Source organism: Polypterus senegalus, chromosome 11 (assembly GCF_016835505.1).
Source record: "Polypterus senegalus isolate Bchr_013 chromosome 11, ASM1683550v1, whole genome shotgun sequence".
Classification (NCBI taxonomy): domain Eukaryota; kingdom Metazoa; phylum Chordata; class Cladistia; order Polypteriformes; family Polypteridae; genus Polypterus; species Polypterus senegalus.
Window position 1 is genome coordinate 15,436,179 of NC_053164.1, and position 21,446 is coordinate 15,457,624.

A 21,446-nucleotide genomic window follows, 5' to 3' on the forward strand; every position below is an offset into this window, starting at 1 on the left:
TGAAAAAGTTACAATTGATTTACAATGCTGAAAAAGTTACAATTAACAAAGATAACACAGAAAACTTTACTTTTTTTTTTACAGTTTAGAAAAAAATAATACCAACTATTCATTTTTAAGACACTGTAGATAAACTTGTGCACTAATTCTTATCAATCAACACCAATTTGTGCTGATTTTCCTATTATGTGGTACTTTAGAAATACGCTAATTAAGTAAAAAGTGTGCTAGAACCATAATTAAACTAAGTTTAAGTGAAAAGAAGAATAGTTCTAATTTACAAGGTAGGGTAAAATGAAAATAAAAATTCAGACTATGTAGCTGTGTAAGTCTAAGCCTCATAACCATAAAATTGCAAGAATTTAGCACTGGCAAGTTTGTGATTAAAATCAGCACATTGTTTTTCTTCCATTTCATGTTTTACATTTAAAAAAAATGATTATTTTTATCTGTTTCCTTCCAGAGGTGGCTGCTCCGTGGACTGAGGATACAGTAAAGCAGTGCTTGTATCTCTACTTATCTCTCCTTCCTTTAAATCATCGCCTAATTCATGAGTTGGCATCCGTCTACACAGAAGCTATTGCTGACATTAAACGCACTGTCCTCCGAGTTATTGAGCAACCAGTATGACAAATTGATCATGTTTTATGCCAAAACTTTTGAAATATTTCAGACATTTGATAATATCTTTTACTTGTAATTTTTAGATCAGAGGCATGGGAATGAACTCTCCAGAGCTTCTCCTCTTGGTGGAGAACTGCCCTAAGGGAGCAGAGACACTTGTCACTCGCTGCCTGCACATCCTCACAGATAAAGGTATCATCTAGTATATAACTGATATGTAATATGTTTAGCAATCTTATTATCAATGAGGCATCCTCTTTTTTTACTAGTATATCAGCTGTTTTAATTTTTTTTCAGTATCTCATGTCTTTAGATGCTACTTAAGCTGGTTTTGCTGGTTATGCGACTTCATGTCGGGGGGTCAGACTGTAGTTGCTGATCTTGTTGCTGGACCATGTCAGCTTGCATGACTGAAAACTGCTGGGCATCTCCTAACTGAGTGCTGACTTTCCAGCACATTTGTGGTCTCCCTTTTTGCGACAGCCCATAATGTGCTGCCTGACAAAGCTAGCACTGTGCAAAAAGTTCAGTTGCAGTCTCAAGCCCCAAACCACCCCCCCTCCATTTTGCCATGGTACATAAAATAAGAGACATCAGACAGACACACTCCTTTTCTGTTTGTGATGTGCATACCATCCAGGTTCCTTATGCCTTGTTGGTACATTATATGAATTTTACATCTAAATGAGCATTCATTGGTTGTCAGCTCTCATGAACACAGAGCCCACCTCTATGACTAAAAACAAAACCAAACCTGTTTAATTTTATTGGAGTGAATCGCTGAGCATGTCATTTTACACGACAGGCTTCATTAGAGCACACAGCTGACTGCCATCAACATGGAGTGATTATGTAAATGAAAGGTACCAGTGAAAATTGCTAGAAAAATTGCTTAATGTGACATAGCCTTTAGTATTTTTCTATTCTTTTTAAATTCAGGGTTTAACAGAAGCAATACTTCATCACTTCTTCAAAATAAAACTAGTATGCTTTCACTTTACTCTCTTTAATTTTGAACCCACAAATTGTGAATTTGGAAGTGGTAGCATAGTGATTGTAACAAATAAAGATAGCAAATTAAAGACCTTTTTGGTGGCCTTGAAGATCACAAAAAATCCTGTTGAATGTGTCCACTATTGATTTTTGAATGTGGTTAGCAAACTGCTAAGCAAGAATGTTTTAATCTTTTCTCTTGCTAAGGTAACTGTTTGGATCTGAGAGATGGCATCTTGATAAGAATGACACCATTGACACCTTTCGGGCATGGATGTCAGTGTATAAATTAAATAATATATGAATAAAATTACATATACAGACACTGACATCTTGTTAAGTATAACTAAATAATCCACTCATCTCTGCACTTTTCACTACTTTTCAAATACAAAATTTATAACCCTAAAGCAGTTCTTTAGTTGTTGCGATGTAAAGAAAGTCATCGAGGACATACTGTAATTAGGAGAGGGAGGAGGCTATATTGTGTCATTTTAAACGGTGAAGCAGAGCGGTAAATCAAGGAAAAATGTGTCTTTGTCCCAAACATTATGGGGGACACTGCATTTTCACAGTTTCCTTAGCATAGACATTTCAATCAATATGTGTACAGTTTCAGTAGATAGAAGATATGCCCCTAGTGGTGTTTGGGTAATGTGGCTCTTGTTTGCACGCCAAGTATTTGTACTTCTGCAATATTTTAACCAGTAACACTCTTAAAGTCTATCTGTTGTTCTGTAATGCTAATTGAGAGTTAAATAGGAAACTAGCTTTGTTTTTCTAATGATTTTTATGAACTCAGGTTAAGGTGAAATGTCCCTGATTAAACATAACGTATAAAAATGTAAATAGATAGTTTTTTCGATAACATGTTAAATGTTTGTTTCTTTTAGTACCTCCTTCTCCAGAGTTGGTTAAGCGTGTCCGAGACCTGTATCACAAGAGAGTACCAGATGTTCGATTCCTTATACCAGTGCTTAATGGGTTGGAGAAGGTGAGTCACATGAATTAATAGTAATAGCCGATTTAAAATCACTTATTTAGCAACATATAGAGCAATCAATGTGCAAGTCACGTCAGCAACCACACTGTTTCAGGTAAAGAGAAGAAAAGCAGGTGAGTCTTCAATTAATTGTAATTTGAACATCTGGTAATATGTTTTATTTTAGTGCATTAGTGCTGGGTCATTCAAAATAAGTTTAATCAATTCTTTAAAATAAAATTGTTTCATCATACTCAGCAGCTCCTTTTGAAATAAATTAACATTTTGTAAATATTTTTCAAAATGAATTAAGAAAACTGAAGGCTAATAACTAAAGGAGCTCATATGTATGTCAATTACAGTATTACAGCAGAATGTATCACAAATGTATTAAGTTTGGAATATAGGGAAGACATAACTTTATCTTGACCTTGTCTATACATTACTACAATATTCCAGTTATTTTTGAATATACTCATTGTTTAATAATTCAATCAAGTTGCAGTGTGTTAATAGATTTTGCAGAAAAGGTTTCAATTTATTTGCATTAAGAGGTACTTATCTGAAAACGATAAAAATTGTGTTCATCTCCTAAACAGATTTTTGTTTATTTATTTACTGACTAGATTCTCTTTTGTAATCCCTTGTGTTGTATTTTGATTGTACTGTTGAGAGAAATCATTAAAACATTAGGTTCTGTTTGACAGAGAGGAGTGAAACAGTTTTTCAATTTCCTGTAAGTTAAGAAATTGGCTTTATTTTGCAATTTTTCTAACCTGGAGAAACAAGATCTGAAAGAGAATGAAAATATTATGACTATATCAGTGGCAGAGATGCAGATTCAGTTTTAAAAAAGTTTAAAACATTTCAATTAAGAGTTATTACTGTAGTTACTAAAATGTTTTATTTTCCTAGTTTAAGGACAAATACTATACATTCATTCATTTGTTTCAATTTTGTTAAAACAGTAGCTACAGATTTAATGGAAATACAATTTGACATTATTGATATAATACTCTTTATCGTTTTATTATTTCTTTATGTTTATAGAAAGAAGTGATCCAAGCTCTGCCTAAACTGATCAAGTTAAATCCGATTGTTGTAAAAGAAGTTTTTAACCGGCTACTTGGGACACAGCACAGTGAGTTATGTTGTAGTATACATCACAAATGTAAATTTGATTTATATCTCACATTTTTGGATTCTAGGACCCTTCTTACTTTCCATTCTTGATACATGTCATGTGTATGTGTGTATACTGTACATATATACACAGATATGCACACCAGTGGAAAGTGAGCAAAGAAAGCCCAGATGAAATCTGTTTTAGAATACCATATTATAATATAGTAATCACAGAGTACAGACAGTGTTGTATTTGAAGTACCAGTGCTGTTAATAACTGATGCTTACAGTATTGCAGAAGCAGTCATTTATTTTACCACATGCTGTACAAAACTCTCTGTTCTTCATGCTAAGCATTTGTTATCATGGACCATTCCTTCAATTAACAGAGCTTGTGTAGGGTTGAAGAGTGTGTCTTTGTAAAGCAGTATAGCCCTTTTGTCAAAATGTATAGAGTGCATCAGCATTGGCAGTGATATGAAGAGGAGTGGCAATAAATATTAGCGTTACATATACATTAGTACTCAATATAAGATCCGAATATAATTGTATAAACATACATATAATATGTATAAAATCAAAGAAAAAAACATTCAACTATACAGTAAACTGAGCTGCAGAATGGTCAATAACAGTAAATCATTAGTGTGGACTTTGCATCATTAGATCTCCATTACTAAGTTCATTTACCAACTTAGGGGTGGCTCTTATTTGGCTAAAGAATTGTGAGACTAGAGCTTCTTCTTACAGTACCATGTGTCTCTGTGGAACAGAACCCTCAAAGGGCTTAGTCACCAATGTGAGAGCCAATGTGGTCTCATTTACCCAGTCACAGAATCAGTGCAGCCTTCAAATGCTCATGTGATAGAATGTAAAACTCATGATGTTCCTCCCAGAACCTTATCCTAAAGTGACAACAGATTTTCTGTGTAGAGACTGTGTGCTGCCACCTGTTGGTAAGGAGTTCTTGTGGTTTCATCAGAATCTTCCTTGGCCTTCATCTTAGAAGATGGTTAGGCACCCCAACATATCCATGTTTCCACCTAGCTGCCCTAGCTTTCAGTCTTCTGCACTAATGCTTCTTAGGTGTTACTTCTTGGTTTTTACAGGAAAGGGTCCAGCACTTCCTAAAAGAACAGTTTTTCCTACATTAGCAGCAAAGATGTCCTTTTATTGCCTGTTAGGAACTCTGTTGCAAGGGTGTCTTTTTTTTTGTTGTTGTTGTCTGTCAGATAATACATGCAAACTTCTGGCACCATTTTCAGAAATACACTTACCACTTTCTGTTACATTTGTTTTCAGCCACATTTAATGGAAAAGCTGAGTGTTTCTTCTTTTGAGTTGAATTATTTTGGGGTGCAATAACATTTCTAGCTATGTAATAACAATATCTACATACAGATTAACATGTCTTTATGTCTCAGGTGAAGGGAGCTCAACGGTGTCACCATTGACCCCTGGAGAACTGCTTATATCTCTGCACAACATTGACTCCACAAAATGTGATATGAAGTCCATCATAAAAGGTAAGTATAGGATTATTAGTTTACGGCAATATTTTTGTATATGGGTTTATAGGGTCACCATTATCAGGTGTGGAAAGTGCATACTGTCCTTAAAAAAAATTCTGTATGTTTACACTGGCTGGGTGTGTTGGCGAAATTCTGTTTTAGTGTAACTTCACACATTAGTATAGCACTGGATTAGCAATTCATGTAGGTATTGTGAATTAACGTAGCACAAACTCTGACAAATTACTTAATAACCTGTTCACCATATAAACTTTAGGAGACATGCTGCTATTTTCTTGTACTGATGCAAAATAATTGTAGTAAATAAACTAATAAACAATGTTATGATAATTTAAAAATATAATACCTGAGCCTGATTGATGACTTGATGGAAATGGGGTGTATAGGCAGCAAAAGTATGAGGAACCTTGCAGACACAACAGAAATGGTGGAGAGCTAAGAAACTGAGATGCCCAGTTGCATGTTTGGGCATAAGTTACTTTGCCGAGTTCAGTTGGTATGTGGTGTTTTCAGAAATATTCAGTTGAAGAAATAACGTTTTCCCTTTATTTTTGTGACCAAAAAGCATTGGTGATTCACAAATATCCAGTAGTGTAAAATACACCTGTACTTTGTTTTAGTATTGTTGGTTTTATAAATTAATTGTTAAAGGTATTTTTATGCTGTACACTTAAATTTTATTTTACTGAAGTTACTTAATTCATACAAATTTTACAGTAATGGTAACATATTTTAGCATAAATATCTGTTTACCCTATAACCCTTTGAATGCCATGTGATTTCCACCTATATCCATCCATACTGTTTTCCACAACCATAATCATTTAAACCTATATCACAAAGTGAATTTGCTCTGACATACAAGTAGGTGGTGTCTACTTCCAAAAAACTGAGTGTGAAAGCATCTTAATAGTATTCTGTAGATAAGTCATGAGAATAAATTACATTGCTTTCAAAACTAAATTAAAACCATATTATGATATTGCAACATTATTTCTATTTTTCGAGTGTGGGTCAGATACCATTGTATTCTAATGAAGTGTTTTCTGTATATGCATGGTGTGATTCTTCTTTGTTAATAGAAATTGGTTACTTTGTTTAGTTAAATCCATATACAGTATATAGATATACATGCTGTACATGTATATATTTTAAAATATATTTAAATAATCCTCTTTTTTTTTTTTTTTGTCTTTCAGCTACAAATCTTTGTTTTGGTGAAAAGAATGTGTACACATCAGAAGTATTAGCTGTTGTTATGCAGCACCTAATGGAGCAAAGTCCACTACCAATGCTTTTGATGAGAACTGTAATCCAGTCCATGACTATGTACCCAAGGCTGAGTGGCTTTGTCATGAATATCCTATCCCGTCTCATCATCAAGCAGGTCAGCTTGTCCATGTGACGAAAAGCAGAGATAGATGGGCTAGTCCAGGGGTCCTCAAACCCAGTCCTGGAGAGCCGCAGTGGCTGCAGGTTTTTGTTCTGACCTGGTTGCTTAATTAGAAAGCAATTCTTGCCAATAAAGCACTAACAAGCTATGAAATTAAATTAACTTTGCTATGTCAGGTCATTCTCATATCCTAGATTTTCTTTCCCTTTCTATCATGCGAATGATTTGAAGGCTAAAATGGATGAGTAATTCTCAGTCCTTCACTTTTTTCTCTTCATTTTTCTTCCAAGTATTTAATTAAACCCAATAGTGCAGATAAATACAGGTGTAAATGTAAATAAGCTAAATGGAGAAATGCTGCTCTCTCTTGTCATTTGCATGTTATTGATAATAAGGAGCAATTAAAATAGCTGTTTAAGACAAAATTAAGCAATAAGGGCTCAAAATCACTAAAGTGAAGCAGTGGTGTTACTTTAGCAATAAGTGCTTTTTATTAAGCAACTGGGTTGGAGCAAAAACCTGCAGCCACTGCGGCTCTCCAGGACCATGATTGAGGACCCCTGGGCTAGTCAGTATTATATTGCTCTAGTCTTTTCCTGTCATCTTCTCACAAAAAAGGAAATATTTCTCTATATAACTGATCACGTATTGTAGAAATTTGGATGCAATTGAAACATTTTATGCTATCAACAATTAATAACAAAAGATTTATTTCTTCTGCATTATTTTGACAAAAATAGACCATTCAGTCCAGCTATGCTAAACTATCTTTAACGTTTTTAAAACCATTAAGTGCTACTATCTTCTACACTGCTTGACTGTAACTTATGGTCTGTTTAAAATATTGTTTCTAACATTTCTTCAAAATTTAACTAGCTTCCATGAATGCTCAGTACTTATTAAAATCCACCTGAAAATCGTTTTATATAATGGGATGATACTTATTTTTTCTTTTAAATGTGTTTATAATTCTTCATTTTGTATGTGTTATACATTTTAAGCTGACCCCACTGCTTCTCAGCCGCCTCCATGCCTAAAATTTCATTGTTTACTTCTCTAAGACTTTTTCACATCTTCTCAAAATTTGTGTCTCTATTACCAAAAAAAAAATCCTGTGGGAGGGAATGACTAGGAGACGATACGTGATCTTCACGTTAAGATCACGGAAGACAAATGAAAGACTCGTGAGATGAAAGAGAATGGCCACGGGACGTCTCGCGTGGATATAGAACATGAGATTCTTGCAAGACACTCCCTACTTACAAGCAATAGCAGAGCACGGCCAGCAAAAAAAAATCAGTAGTATAAAGGCACGTAGCACACACAGATACAGGGGTCTCAGTGCATATAAAGCATATAAAGGACAATATGTTATAAATGAAACATTGCCAACTAAAAGATTGCATTAGCGCAAACAAAAGGAAATTAATCATCAGGATCAGGTGTAATTGAAAAAATAGCAGGACAAAGCGAGGTCAGAAATAAAAGGCAAAGAGCAGAAAACAAAGTATTTTCGCATTCGCATCATTCAATGCACAAAACATAGATTTACACAATAATGGACCATACGCTATGAGAATCTGTGGTCTCGCAACAGTTAAAGCAACGACAAGTTTAATTTCAAAGAAAACACAATTCGGTCAGGTGTATATTTATGATCACGGAGTAGCGAGCACAACGCAAGCAGCAGAGACATGAAGTGGCAAAAAGGACAGCGGCTGTACAGGCTTTAAAATGATCGAAGGGCTGCGCAACAGCAGCTGCCCGCCCCCCCTTCACAACATGAGCAGCGTTATACGTCCTGCAAGAAAGAGATTTAACCACGCCCGGGGCCAGGAAATAAAGGACAATTATTGTTTTTACAACGTCACGCGAGACAAGGCGCCATCATTTAAAACAAGTCCACAGACATCTAATCTAGTAGTTGTTGGATTGCCTTTGGCAGACAAGCATCATGTGCTCCCAGCTCTTAAAACAACAACATGTCACAAGCAGAACAGGCAGCTCACAAACAGCAGAAAGACAGCAGCATATCCTTAGCGTGCGTTCACCCGCGCCCCCCGCCCCCACAAAGCGAGCAGCATTATACGTCTGGCGAGAAAGAGATGTAACCACGCACGGGGCCGGAAATAAATGACAAGTATTATTTTTACAAAAGTTTTTAAAGTAAGAGTGAAAATAATGCATATGTAAAAATTCCCATGAAAGTAACAATCTCTTTAAATTGTATATCCAGTAAACCAAACACGGGGGTGGGTGAGCGAAGCGAGCAGGGGGCGGAGCCACCTAGTCTTAATGAAATTAAATTTAGCAAGTGTGGCTTTTACATTTACACTCTGCCACAACATTGTGCCTGTATTATGTTCTGATCACTAGATCCTAATGGTTCAGTAACTTCAATACCACAGTTGTCAAACTTAGATCCTAAAGGAGCCACTTTTACAATTATTAACTAGTCTCCGCTGCTGACTGAATCTACTACTTTTGCGTTAATTTTATGGTTCACTAACAGATGACATGCTTACTTGATCCCATTTGCACCTGTGCATCCACAATGTATCTGTATCAGTTTTTTAATCTTCACTCTCTTGCCTTTACAAATGAATGTGGTTTTAACTATATATATTTTTTTAGACAATGTATAGATATATATAGGAATACTGTACTGTGAAAATGGTACAAAACCTTTGTGAGGATGTTAATTCTGACAATATTAAATCTCCCAGCTAATGGGAGGTGAAGAGTTGACACTTTCTGTCAGCCTGCAAAAATGAAGTTCAAATAGTTTTGCACTTTTTTGTTTTTTTATAATTGTGCATCGTAGACATTTGAACAGTTCTCAGACATTTATAGAAAAATGGTAAAATTCAAGATGAAGTGCAAGCGTATTGAGTGGGGTAAAACGACCTCCTCTAATATATCTTAAACAATATGTACATGTAAATATATTCCTTATTAATTATATCTATTTGGCAGTTTTGCATATCTGAAACTAATGTACCTTTCGTCGCATTATTGAGTAGATAAAATTAATTTAATTTTTGTGAAGTTACACTGGATTCTGACTCATACTTCAAAACAAATTATAGTAAAAATTAAGCCTCAAGTGTTTGAGAGTCTTGAAGAACTGAAAGCAAATAGACAAAGCTGCTAAAACTGCCAGGAGCATTTCACAGTCTTAGATATGTAAAAATTTCACAATTAAAATGTATTCATTACATCCAAATTTTTAAGCAAATAACATCATGTATATCAAGTATAACCTAATTATCAAAGGGTAGTGCATGCTTTATTTCAGTATTGTTAGTTCTATTCAAGGGCTATGAGCGTGATGCTGTCTGGCTAAAATTATTTAAGAGGTTTAAAATCTATGACTACAAAGCCTTAAATAGGCATAATAGGTATAACTATATAAATAGACATATAATCTTAAAACATTCAGATTACATTCTTTTTTCAGTGTATGTTCTAGAAAAAAATAGAAAGCAGAAATTAATCTTTGAAAATAAAACACAATGGTTTGTGATAGTGGTATGGGTGCTCATGCATTCCCAGAGAGCAGTGAGTTTTTCTAGTTTACTAGTTTTTCTCAAAACACATTTTAAGCAAGCAGTTGAAAAAGATGAGAAAAGGTAATGGATATACATGTCACAATGACGTGGCTGTGTTCACTTTTCTTTTATCACTAATTGTTCTGGTTTTCTGACACATCCCAAACACGTTCATGTTGGATTAATTGTCAACTCAAAATTGGCCTCTCATGGGTGGTTATGAGGGAGTCTGATAGTGTGCCTAATGATTTTAAAACAAACTTGTCTCCTTTATACTGGTATTGAAAAAGCAGCCTCTAACAACAAATTAACAGGTAGATGGTGATGAAGAGTCACAATTAAAAGAAAGAATTCTTTTTATTTGACAGTTCTTGATGTTAATTATCCACCATAGGAAGACTAGATGCATAATGGAATGCTAAAATACATCTTATGAAGTTTCCTTAATCATTCAGTAATTCTGATTAATTTTATTTAAAATACATTAAGTGTATTACCTTTAATTTAATCATTACCTAATTTTGATTTTTTTTCCAAATACAGAAGTAAATCACATGTTATTTAGATGTTTGTGCACAATTGCTTGTCAACTCTGTATTTTGTAATCATGCATATGTACAACAATACTGGTCAAATGTTTTAGAGCAGCTCAGTTTTTCTTCAGTTTTAATCAGTTCAATGCAATGAATGATCTGAAATGATGAAAAGGTAAGCAGTAAACATATCGAGGTTTAAATTTAATGATTAGGTTATCAAAAACTGAAAATAGAAAATTTCAGGTATTACAAATGGGCCTTTTTCAGGGAACAACTAATAGGTTACAACCTACAGATGTTCTGCAGCAGTTAAAGTAAATGAAGCCTTGCAAGTTGAAGCAAACAAACTTCTGCTGATTACTTTAAACCCATCTGACTGTTTTATAGCAGAGTTGGAACAGACCTTGTTTTCTATACCCTCTGAAGTACTACTTGGACAATGTTCCAGTGATAATTGCAAGAAAACAACAATTAACAAATTAAATGAGATAGAACGTTATTAACCTTGGAAGTGTAGGTCTTTAATTTAGAGAAATTGCAAAAAAAAAAATATTAATCATAGTGTCAAGGAGTCAAGTGGGGTCCTAAAAAATTCCAAAGCAACTGGAAGAAACTCTTAATAGGAAGAGATCTGGCAAACCTAATAACAACCCAATAAGAAGACAAGTTTGTGAGAGTCACTAGATTGCGTGATCACAGGATCCTCACAGCACAACAGCTTTAAGCACAGCTTAACAGTGCAGGTCTCAGTCTGTACTGTGAGAAGGAGACTTTGCACTGCAGGTTTGACAGGGCAGGTGACAATAAGAAAGCCATTACTTAAAGGGCAAAATGGGGCCTTGAAATACCAGCTATGGAACTACTGCAAAGTGGAAGAAGGTCTTATGGGCCAATGAATCAAGAATTGAAATCTTTATTTCATCAAGCACTGTGCTTGCTGTTGAGGTGGTGAAAACGATGGCTCCTCAGTGTGTGACACCAACTCTCAAATATGGAGGAGGAAGTGTGATGGTCTAGGGTTCTTTTGTTGGAGCCAAAGTTGGTAACTTGCACAGAGTGACAGGCAGATGAATCAAAAGGGTTACCACAGTTTGACTGTTAGCAAAAGGTGGTTACTTTGATTAATCAAAAACTTGAATAAAATTTTGTCCACTTAATGATTCCTTGATTTATTTTGTATTTGCTATTTATGTGTTCTATGACTTGATTTCATGAGACATTAAATTGTGTGCATTCCATAAAAACTGAAGTGTTCTAAAACTTTTGACCGGTAGATTATATAAAATGATTTTTTTGTAAGCCAACATGGATATGTGCTAAATAAGGTATAGTATTAGTAACTGAGAGTTGCCTACTAAACACGGTTATTTTTTTGTTATACAGGTATGGAAGTATCCAAAGGTCTGGGAGGGTTTCATCAAGTGCTGCCAAAGAACTAAGCCTCAGTCATTTACAGTTCTGCTTCAGCTGCCTCCTCCTCAGCTCAGCAGTGTCTTTGACAAGTGTCCTGAGCTCCGTGAACCTCTGCTTGCCCACGTCCGGTCTTTCACACCAAACCAGGTACTCAGGCCATTTTGAAATGTAGCTTTCTACTGCCAATCTCAAGTTATGTATATTCCATTAAAATTATATAGAGTGCATTAACATATACTTTGTTTTTTTTAAATTATCACAAATTCTTCCAATATGACTGTATGCTACTAGACACGTATGGTAACATGTTGAACGTCGTTGTAGTATTAAAAGAAAGAAATTATCTTTAAACGTGCCTGTAAATACTACACTTCTAACTACCATGTGCAACTGTTGGAGAATTTATTCTCCCCATCTGCTCTTACTGCTTACTGAGGTATTGTCAAGCTCTGTTTAGTATTATATTATGTTTATTTAGTGGTAAAACTGATATCTTGGAATTTGAAAACGACTCCCTGTTGGTACAACAAAGGGATACACTGTAAGATTTTCTTTTCTGTTTTAGTAGTCCAAAACATTTAGGTGATATTAGATCTTTCTTGATGGTTTGGCTGCATGGTATTTTTGGATCAAATCTTTATTATCTATATATTATATATAGTGCCCATATGGCATTGACATCCTAAAATCTGTGGTTTTACAAACTTCAAGGTTAGTCCATTGTAGTGCTTCATGTAGAACTGGGTAATATGGACTTAAAGTAATACTGAGACAAATTCAACCTGAAATGTGATATTCAATATTTCTCTATTTGTTCTCAAATACCTTAAAATTAGACACGTATAGTGTATATACTTTTTCCATATAGAGGCCAAACATAATATATTTTTCCCAGAAATATTACAGAAGGAAATGTTTGGTTTTTAAAAGTGTAAGAATTTCATAAATAGGTGTTACTCAACAAAACAGTCAGCCCAAAGGACAATAGGTACTGAAGTAACAAGTTCTTATTACAATGTGCCATATATAAAATCGCACACATTTTCAGTTCATTATGATATGGCATTATCCTATTCCTAAATTCTAATTTGAAAAAGTAATACAGTTGTTTATTTCATTTAACCTTAACAGACTCAAAGATTACCAGCATTAGGTTTTTATAAATGTTAATGTAAAATAACACACTATAAGTGGAATATCCACAACTATTGTAATTGAGAAGCTCAATTTGCTTGCTAAATTAAACATACGGACTGAAAATGAAAATAAAATGACCAGTAATGTAGTTTACCTCATAGCTGATACAAAAACACCAAAGAATTCACATTTTAAAAACTATGAAGTACTGAGTGAAGATTATTATGAAATAGACTGACGGGGGCTTCCAATACCATGGACTTGACACCTTTGGTATGAATTACTGGTTAATATAGTTATCTCGCCACTTCCAAAGTACAAGTACTGTGTTTTTAGGGTGCAAGTTAAATAAGCGAATGTCTATGATGCGTAATAGTAAGCTACTGTAGCTATCATTTCCTCATGCCCTTTGCTTTTCTGCTCATATGCTATGCAAAGAGTATCTTATGGAACTCTGCTTAGAAGATACTCATTTGCTAAAGGGCATGTTACAGGCCTCCTATTTTATCTTTAAATGTTGTACTCCTTGTACTGTCATCCCAGGTAAAACCAAACCATTTCCAAACAGCAGAGGTAGCACTACCTGTTCTAAACTCTCACTTCTTCTGATCTTCCCTCAATTTTATTTTTCAAGTTCATCACTGCCATCGGGAAACATGGGCTGAGTCCACACAGTCACACTTTGAAAGAAGGGTAGATAATTTGTAGATATTTGATAACTGTCAGGAGAAGTGATGGAAAATCAAAATAATAATAATAATGATAAGTTGCATTTATAGAGTGCCTTTCATAAACCCAAGGTCACTTTACATACAGATGGGGAGGAGAAAAAGATCACACAGAAGACAAAAGTTTGTCAAAGGGGAAATCTTTTTGAGTTGACATTTAAAGGTGGAGAAAGAGGAACAATCTCGGAGAAACTGAGGAAGAGAGTTCCAGATTTTAGGGGCCATAACATTGAAGGACCTGCCTCCCAGGGTGGAGAGTCTGGTGCATAGCACAGCAAGGAGACCACTGCTCGAGGACCTGAGAGAGTGATAAGGAGTGTATGGAGTATCTTGATACTGGCTTTTGCATATTCATTTTTCTTAAATATTGAATCAAATCAAAAATTTGATATTTTACCCATCCGTACCTTACAGTACTCTTAACATTTTCTAAATATTGGGGCCACCTGTAAAACCACACTAGCCTCATGTTAAATGTGGCATTAATTATAAAATCCGTCATCCGTCCTTTAAACCATTAAATGTTCTACCACCTTTTATCCTCTTGACCTACTGTATATGTATTTTCTGTTTTTCTGATCATCATTATTGCTATTGTTAATTTTAAGAATATATTGTTAGGCTTGGGCAGTTACCAAAATGATGAGCTCTTGTGTACAAATGGCAAAAATTTAATTCTAAATAAAAGTTTGTGGACTGTATGTAATGGGTGCGAAGACGTAGACCAACCGGTAAAAGCCATGTAAGGTTTTTGAGAATTTAATCAGGAGTGACAACTACGCATCTTCCATGTTTTAAATGACCAGCACAGTGTTGCCCTCATCATGAAAAGTGAATCAAAAATGAAGTTACATAATTGTTAGTGATCAGTAGCATCCAGTTAGTTGCTGGTAATGTCAACATTACTGAAACTAATGTATCGTAGTAATTTGCTTGGACTCTGTTTTGATCCTACTATTGTTGTATCTTTTCAGCAAGCACATATTCCAAATTCAATCATGAATGTTTTAGAGGCCAATACAAAGCAAGAAGTGGAAACTGTAGAGATGAAAGAGCAAGAGGAGGTAAGAGCTGTGTGAATGAGGGTTTATATCCAGTTATAAAATAATAGGCTGGATTATATTCTGGGGAAATATCACATCAGTCCATGACCAACAGATGAACAATAATTGGATTATGTAACAGGTTAACATGCTAAAACACAAAAGCAAGTTCTGAAAAGAAGAGTGGGCAATGATTCCTCAAAATCCATTGTGAAAGACTAATATCAAGTTATAGGAAGTACATGATTGCTGTGCTAAAGGTGCAACAAACCAAGTACCAACTAAAGCAGCAATTACTTTTTCACATGGGTGGTAGGGTTGTTGGATAACTTTGTTCGTTAACTGACAAAATTAATGATTTTAAAACTGTGTCGTGTGTTCACTTATGCTCCATTTCTGTGATATTGTATTTTGTCTAAAATTCTGAGGTCATTCATCATGTAAAATTTGAAAAAAGCTAGCTGAACTAGCATCCTTATAATTTAGAGCCAGAGTCTATAATTATGATGCTGCTCTGCCATGTCTTGGTCTAATATCATCTTATATAATAAAATGTACATTTTTTTGTATTAATTTGTAACGTTCTTTATGAAATACTACAAATTTACTAGATGACTAGGATGGTTCAGTTGATCTGTATGACAATCTAAAGGGAATATGCAATTGTTTAACAAAGAAATATAACTCGAACAAACTGCGATCTTTGTCTTCTAACCTTATGTCTGCAGGAGCCACGTGTTAGCAGTACACGTGCAGCTGTTCCTGATATCATAGCAGCTCGGCTTGCACAGGAGAAGGAGCTGAAACGACAGATGGAGGAAGAAGGGCGGACAAAGAAACAACCTATTAGCCTGGCTGCTGCCCTATTAGATGAAGTCCTAGAAATGCAGGATGAGATGCTAGACAAAGATGAAGATGCTCTTATTTTGGACCCCAGTCAGGAAGTGAATACACCCAACTTAAAGGTATATATATTTATATATATATATAAATAAAAATATATATATATATATGTTACCAAAAATAATAATAATTATCTTTGGGATTATTTATCAACTATCTGTATATACTGTATAATAAACACACATTTTTAATAATAACATTCACTTTTACAGGATGCAAAGCATGAATCAAATCACTAAACACATTCTTACTATTTACCTAGCCTTAAAGAGCAGACCATCTTTTTGGCAATCATGTTAACGTGTAGATCCCTACTATCATCACTTTCTGAGGAGTGTGAGAGCATGCAGTGGGAATATGCAGATTATCTGTGCACTGTAAAAAGTGTCTTAACTTGTAAAATAATCTTGTCATACCCTAACACAACCACACAGATCGTGCCTGCTAAAAACTCAGAGGATCTTGCTTAATTATCGATGTCTGTACTAAATACTAGTAACATGATATCTGTACCAAGACTCAATATTCCTGCTGACACTGCAGAAGCAAGGCTTAGACGAGCTTGTTCATAAAGTCGCTACCCTCAATTGGTATACATTATGAATAGCTAAAGCATCCTGATTACTGTGTGTGCCACTTGTTCTTTAACACTGAGTTTAATGAATACATTTCAGTAGTGGTGAGTCTCTAGGCCACAAAGTCATATTATAGCATAATTTTAAAAATTCTGATGGATTCATCAGACACCGGTATGATGTATTTGTATATAACTTTTTGACCGATTATATATTTCTTTTTAAGTAAATAATACATGTATCGATGATTTACTGTGCACACACGCACACTTGTTACAACATTATTCAATTAGATTCGATATCAAGTGTGAATCTCTAGATCTTAAACCATGAAAGTCCATGCTTTTTTCACTCATCACGCAGTAAACACAGAACAACACATGGCTTTTTCCTGTTCACTTAATGTTTCAAGTTGCCAGCTTTAACCACACATCACCTTGTCCAACCTGCTTAATCCAATATGGAAACAGTGTCAACTTATCAATCAGGTAATTTAATTTTAATGGGGTAAACTTGAGCTAGCTTTTTTGTCCTAACTGGGAAATTTAGCTTTTTATACAATTAATATATATATATATATATATATATATATATATATATATATATATAAATATTATAACAAACAGAAACAACATCTGATAACTTGCTTCCTAATATTTTCTTGTTGTGCTGTCAGTCCTTACTCAACAACTGGCATATTTTATCTCCTCACAAGTGTAACCCGGGGGTGGAGTTGAAACTCTTTATGTTAGTGTTGTTAGTGCCAGGCTAAGACTTCTAAGCTGGGCAGACTCACTTACTCACCATTCATAAAGAAACGCTCCTTCATACAAAAGGGTTCAATTTCAGTAACAAATTTCTCAGCCATGTATTCCCCTTCCTCCTCCTGTCAACGCCTGTGCACTCCTGCTGACAGTTAAGAAATGGAGCCCTCAGAATAGCCCTGTCACAAGTTCATCCCAATAATTGGCTTGATTTTCAACAACAGTAAACCTTAGTATTTTACATTCAGAGCCTACAAAAACTGATGATTTCACAATCTTGTTGGCTTCTTCATTTTTGTGAGCGAAAACATACACTAAATACAAAGTGAGAACAAGTCTTGGCTATCGTCACGCTGTTCCCAGCCTGAACACTGTCAGTATCACAGCATCAGCAATAACTGTCATACTCTTCATCATTACTGAAATTATGCCCTATGCTGGAAAGCACTAAAGCCTACTTGACTGTCTAATTTATTGATTTCCTTTGAAATTCTGAGCCCCTCTTCCTCAGTTTCTTCTGATTTAAAGGATATGTTGCACTCTCTGTCCTTGCTAGACAAACAGCTGCCACTAAAGCACTTGGCAACAAGCAGCAACAACTGCCCTCAAATATACACAAGAATTACAAAGCAGAAGAAAACCTCTGACTTGCCTAAAGATAACTGTAGATTTTCCTTGACTCACTTCTTTTGAGTAATTGGCTGCATGTGTCACAGAGGTGGTGTGTGGCATAGGCTGTAATGGCCATCAATTATGTCTTCATCCTCTCCCTCACTAACTGCTTCCAGTGGATCCAAAGTGCATCCTATTACTGGGCCTGTTTTCTTAATTAACTTCTAATTGCTCTGGTGATCACAGAGTTTTAGAACATTTAAAGTATAGTACTACCATCTTTAGAGGAATGTACTTCATATACAAGTCTATGCAAAAAAATGACCTTTAAGATAAAAAAGCTGGTAGAAAATGACATACTTTATATAATATCCTTTTGCATGCACATATTTACACATTTTGTGATAGGACATTTTACCTTCCAGTTTGTTTGTATAATAACGGCTGTAATGAAACACAAAGAAGGCAGAAAAAGGTTTTGGGAACCGCCCGTTATATTGTACAGCGTACAAATCAAACTTTCAAGAAATGGCTCCAGAGCAACATCTGGTTCCACATCCAAAACAGGGACAACGGAAGACAAAAGGAGTTGGGCTTTTATAATAGCCAGGTAGGAAGAGGTGGAGTCCAATAATTGAGGCCGGAAGTGACCTCGGCAGGAGGCGCGGTTGTGCAAGGGAAGCAGGAAGTACTTTATGTTGGTTTCCCTTCGGGGGGGCCTGTAGGAGAAGGAGAGGAAAGGTTAGTGCTCTTTGAAAAAACCTGCTCTTGTTTTCCACTATTGATTAAGCTCTTAGCCTACCTCCCAAGCGCACACGTGTGACACGGCTTATGGAAGATAATTTGTTTCAAAATTAAGTGCAGTCCAACGTGTTAACTATGTTAAAATGCAATATGTATACAAGTGGGCTATTTAATTTTGGTGGTTTTATCATACCATAATTAAAGATGCTTGAGTGCTTTTCACTACAGCATGCAATTGTTGTCTCATTTTAAAATGTAATATACAAAAGCCAATTGCATTTTATTTCATGTTCATAGTTAAGATAGCATTACATGACTAAAAGAATAGCATTTATATTACATTTCACTTTAAGGTAGCTCTGCCTGTATTTCCCTTTGACTTGTGACCACACTTTAGATGGGCCAAAACTAAAAGTAATCAAATGACCAGTTAGTGTCAGAAAGTGGGGAAAACGGTGTGGACAGTTTTATACAATGTTGTTTGTTGTGTTGTTTTTATGTACGCTGTGTTATTTGGTTGGTTAATTACAGTAAGATTGCACAATCCCTTTTTTTACTGAGAGAATAAATGCAAATGACAAATCAGATTGTTGGGATGCCTGTGGCAAATAAGCTTTTAATTCAGACTTTTTCCCAATATTGGTTTTTCAGACTTAAACCTGAACCCTTATATTATTCATCATGTTCATTGCAATATCTTAATTAGAAGTTTAAAAAATATGGCAGCTTTGATCCAGCTTTCAGTCTACAGGGTCAAAATTTCCCAAATATGTTTATTTTTAATACCGTGTTGGCTACGATTGGCTCCAGTAGACCCCCGGGACCCTGTGTTAGGATATAGCAGGTTGGATGATGACTGACTGACCTTTTTAGAAACTCCAACAAGCAAGAATCTGATTTGTAGATTGAACTAAATTAATAACCCCAAGTCCTTGTGTTGTTTTTGTCTCTTTAAATAAAACAAAACATTTACAGTCATAGATAAAATATCACTGTATCTTTCCATTCATGGAATTTTCTGACATTGTTTTTACTTACTCTGTGTTTTCACTCATGTAAATTAGAAGTTGAAGAACAATTAAGAAATAAGTCTGAAATACCTAACTAAATGCCCACAAGTCCTGTTTAAATTACATTTTCAGACACAGAAGTTTTTGGACCATTTTAACTTTTATATCTTTACTAGGTGGATACCCCCAACCCGCTCACTTCACTTGCCAACCCCCCTGGCCTGTGCTACGTGCCAGCCACTACGTGTCTCTGACGCTTGTGTTGTGAAGAGGGGGGCTGAGCGCACCCCAAGGAGACACAGGTCGCTCTTACGAAACCCCCTCTTAAATGGTGATACAGTGGGAAATAGTTTTTCTTTTTTACTTCCTCTTTGCTTGATCAGCTGCTGTCGTGCCGCATGATCTGCATCTCACATAGCACTTCAAACATTTAAAAGCCTGTACAGCAGCTGTCCTACACTGTCTTTTATATCCGGCCCCGTGCGTGGTTAAATCTTTTGAGACAAAGTCTCGTCTCGCGGGACGTGTTTTTGATATTTTTTAGTTTATAATTTAAAAACAGAATAAGAATCTAAAAATCTAACAACATCACATTAAAGTTCGATAAATTCTGAAAAGAATGATACCAAGCATATATATGTAGGTTTTGAAATAAGCCCAATTTAAATCCTGACAAAAAAGTCACATAAAATGGTTGCACAAAATTGTTGCGATATTATATATAGAAAGTAGATATAATGACCATGGGGGAAAGTTGTTTTATTTGGTTTAGTTAAAAAGTGAAACGGGTTCTTGTGATGGCATTAGCACTTGTTAGACACCTTGCATCATGCACCATGTAGGCCACAATGATAGTAAAGGTATGTTGATTTGATTGTCATGTGGTATTTGGGTGTTAAGTTAGTAAGTTATACTAATTGTTTGTGGACTGAGGTTTATTTGTTTTCTAAAGTGGTTGTAAAACAAATTCTGTATGATTTTCCTCCCTTAAAGGACAACCCTGTAGAATCTGAAAACAATGAAATTCATGCAGATAGTGATGAACCTTTGTTTCTTGATAAAGAAGAGCCAATGGAGGAACAGGTTGAAGATCCACCTACTGTACCTGTTGAAACACAGGAGGTCGCAGAAGAAAGCACAACAGAGGACAAGAAGGAGGAAGAACTTTAGCTTCTCTTTGAGATTCCAACTCAAGAATACTTTAACACCCTGATTTTCCTTTCAGACTTACAACTGGAGACGTAATGTATTTGGTTGTATGGACTTCTGGTGAATTTTCATCATTTCCAATGGAAATGCATAGAATGACTGTTTCAAATAATAAAACCCCAACACACAGAAAAAAAAGAGTGGCTGGACTTTGGTTAATGGTGAGGTCAAATATTGTTTGTACAAGGATGCTAATGGAAAAATATCATTTGTTTAAAGCCATTCATTCTGAAAATGGCAGTGCCATATTTAAGACAGGAACCCAGAAAGTGGAAGACAGATCCTGCTAACAATCCACACAACACGGCTTCATCTGCAAAATTTTGAGGCAGAAATCTCCATGAATGCAGTGGAGGACATACAGACATGACACAGAGGCCACTAGGCCTGAATTCAAATCTGGAGCCAAAGCCATGTGTGGTGTTATTTGCCTACTGTACTACTCTGCTGCTATGTACAGTAACAGAATGAGAATGTTGTTTAATGTGTTCAAATGGGAAATTCCGGTCAACTCGCCGCCTTTCCTTTGTACAGGTGCATCTCAATAAATTAGAATATCATCGAAAAGTTAA

At 35.4% G+C, this 21,446-nt stretch overlaps 1 protein-coding gene across 2 annotated transcripts in view; it reads left to right on the forward strand.

Moving 5' to 3' along the window:
• Positions 1-21,446, forward strand: part of sympk (symplekin) — a 57,389-nt gene extending 35,943 nt beyond the window's left edge. For both annotated transcript variants that reach the window (XM_039768076.1, XM_039768075.1), the window contains exons 18-27: positions 464-624; positions 708-816; positions 2,511-2,611; positions 3,650-3,740; positions 5,149-5,250; positions 6,456-6,643; positions 12,120-12,296; positions 14,989-15,078; positions 15,786-16,022; positions 20,659-21,446. In XM_039768076.1, the coding sequence (XP_039624010.1) occupies positions 464-624; positions 708-816; positions 2,511-2,611; positions 3,650-3,740; positions 5,149-5,250; positions 6,456-6,643; positions 12,120-12,296; positions 14,989-15,078; positions 15,786-16,022; positions 20,659-20,835 (1,433 nt within the window). In that variant the 3' untranslated portion in view covers positions 20,836-21,446. The remainder of the gene's footprint in view (positions 1-463; positions 625-707; positions 817-2,510; positions 2,612-3,649; positions 3,741-5,148; positions 5,251-6,455; positions 6,644-12,119; positions 12,297-14,988; positions 15,079-15,785; positions 16,023-20,658) is intronic.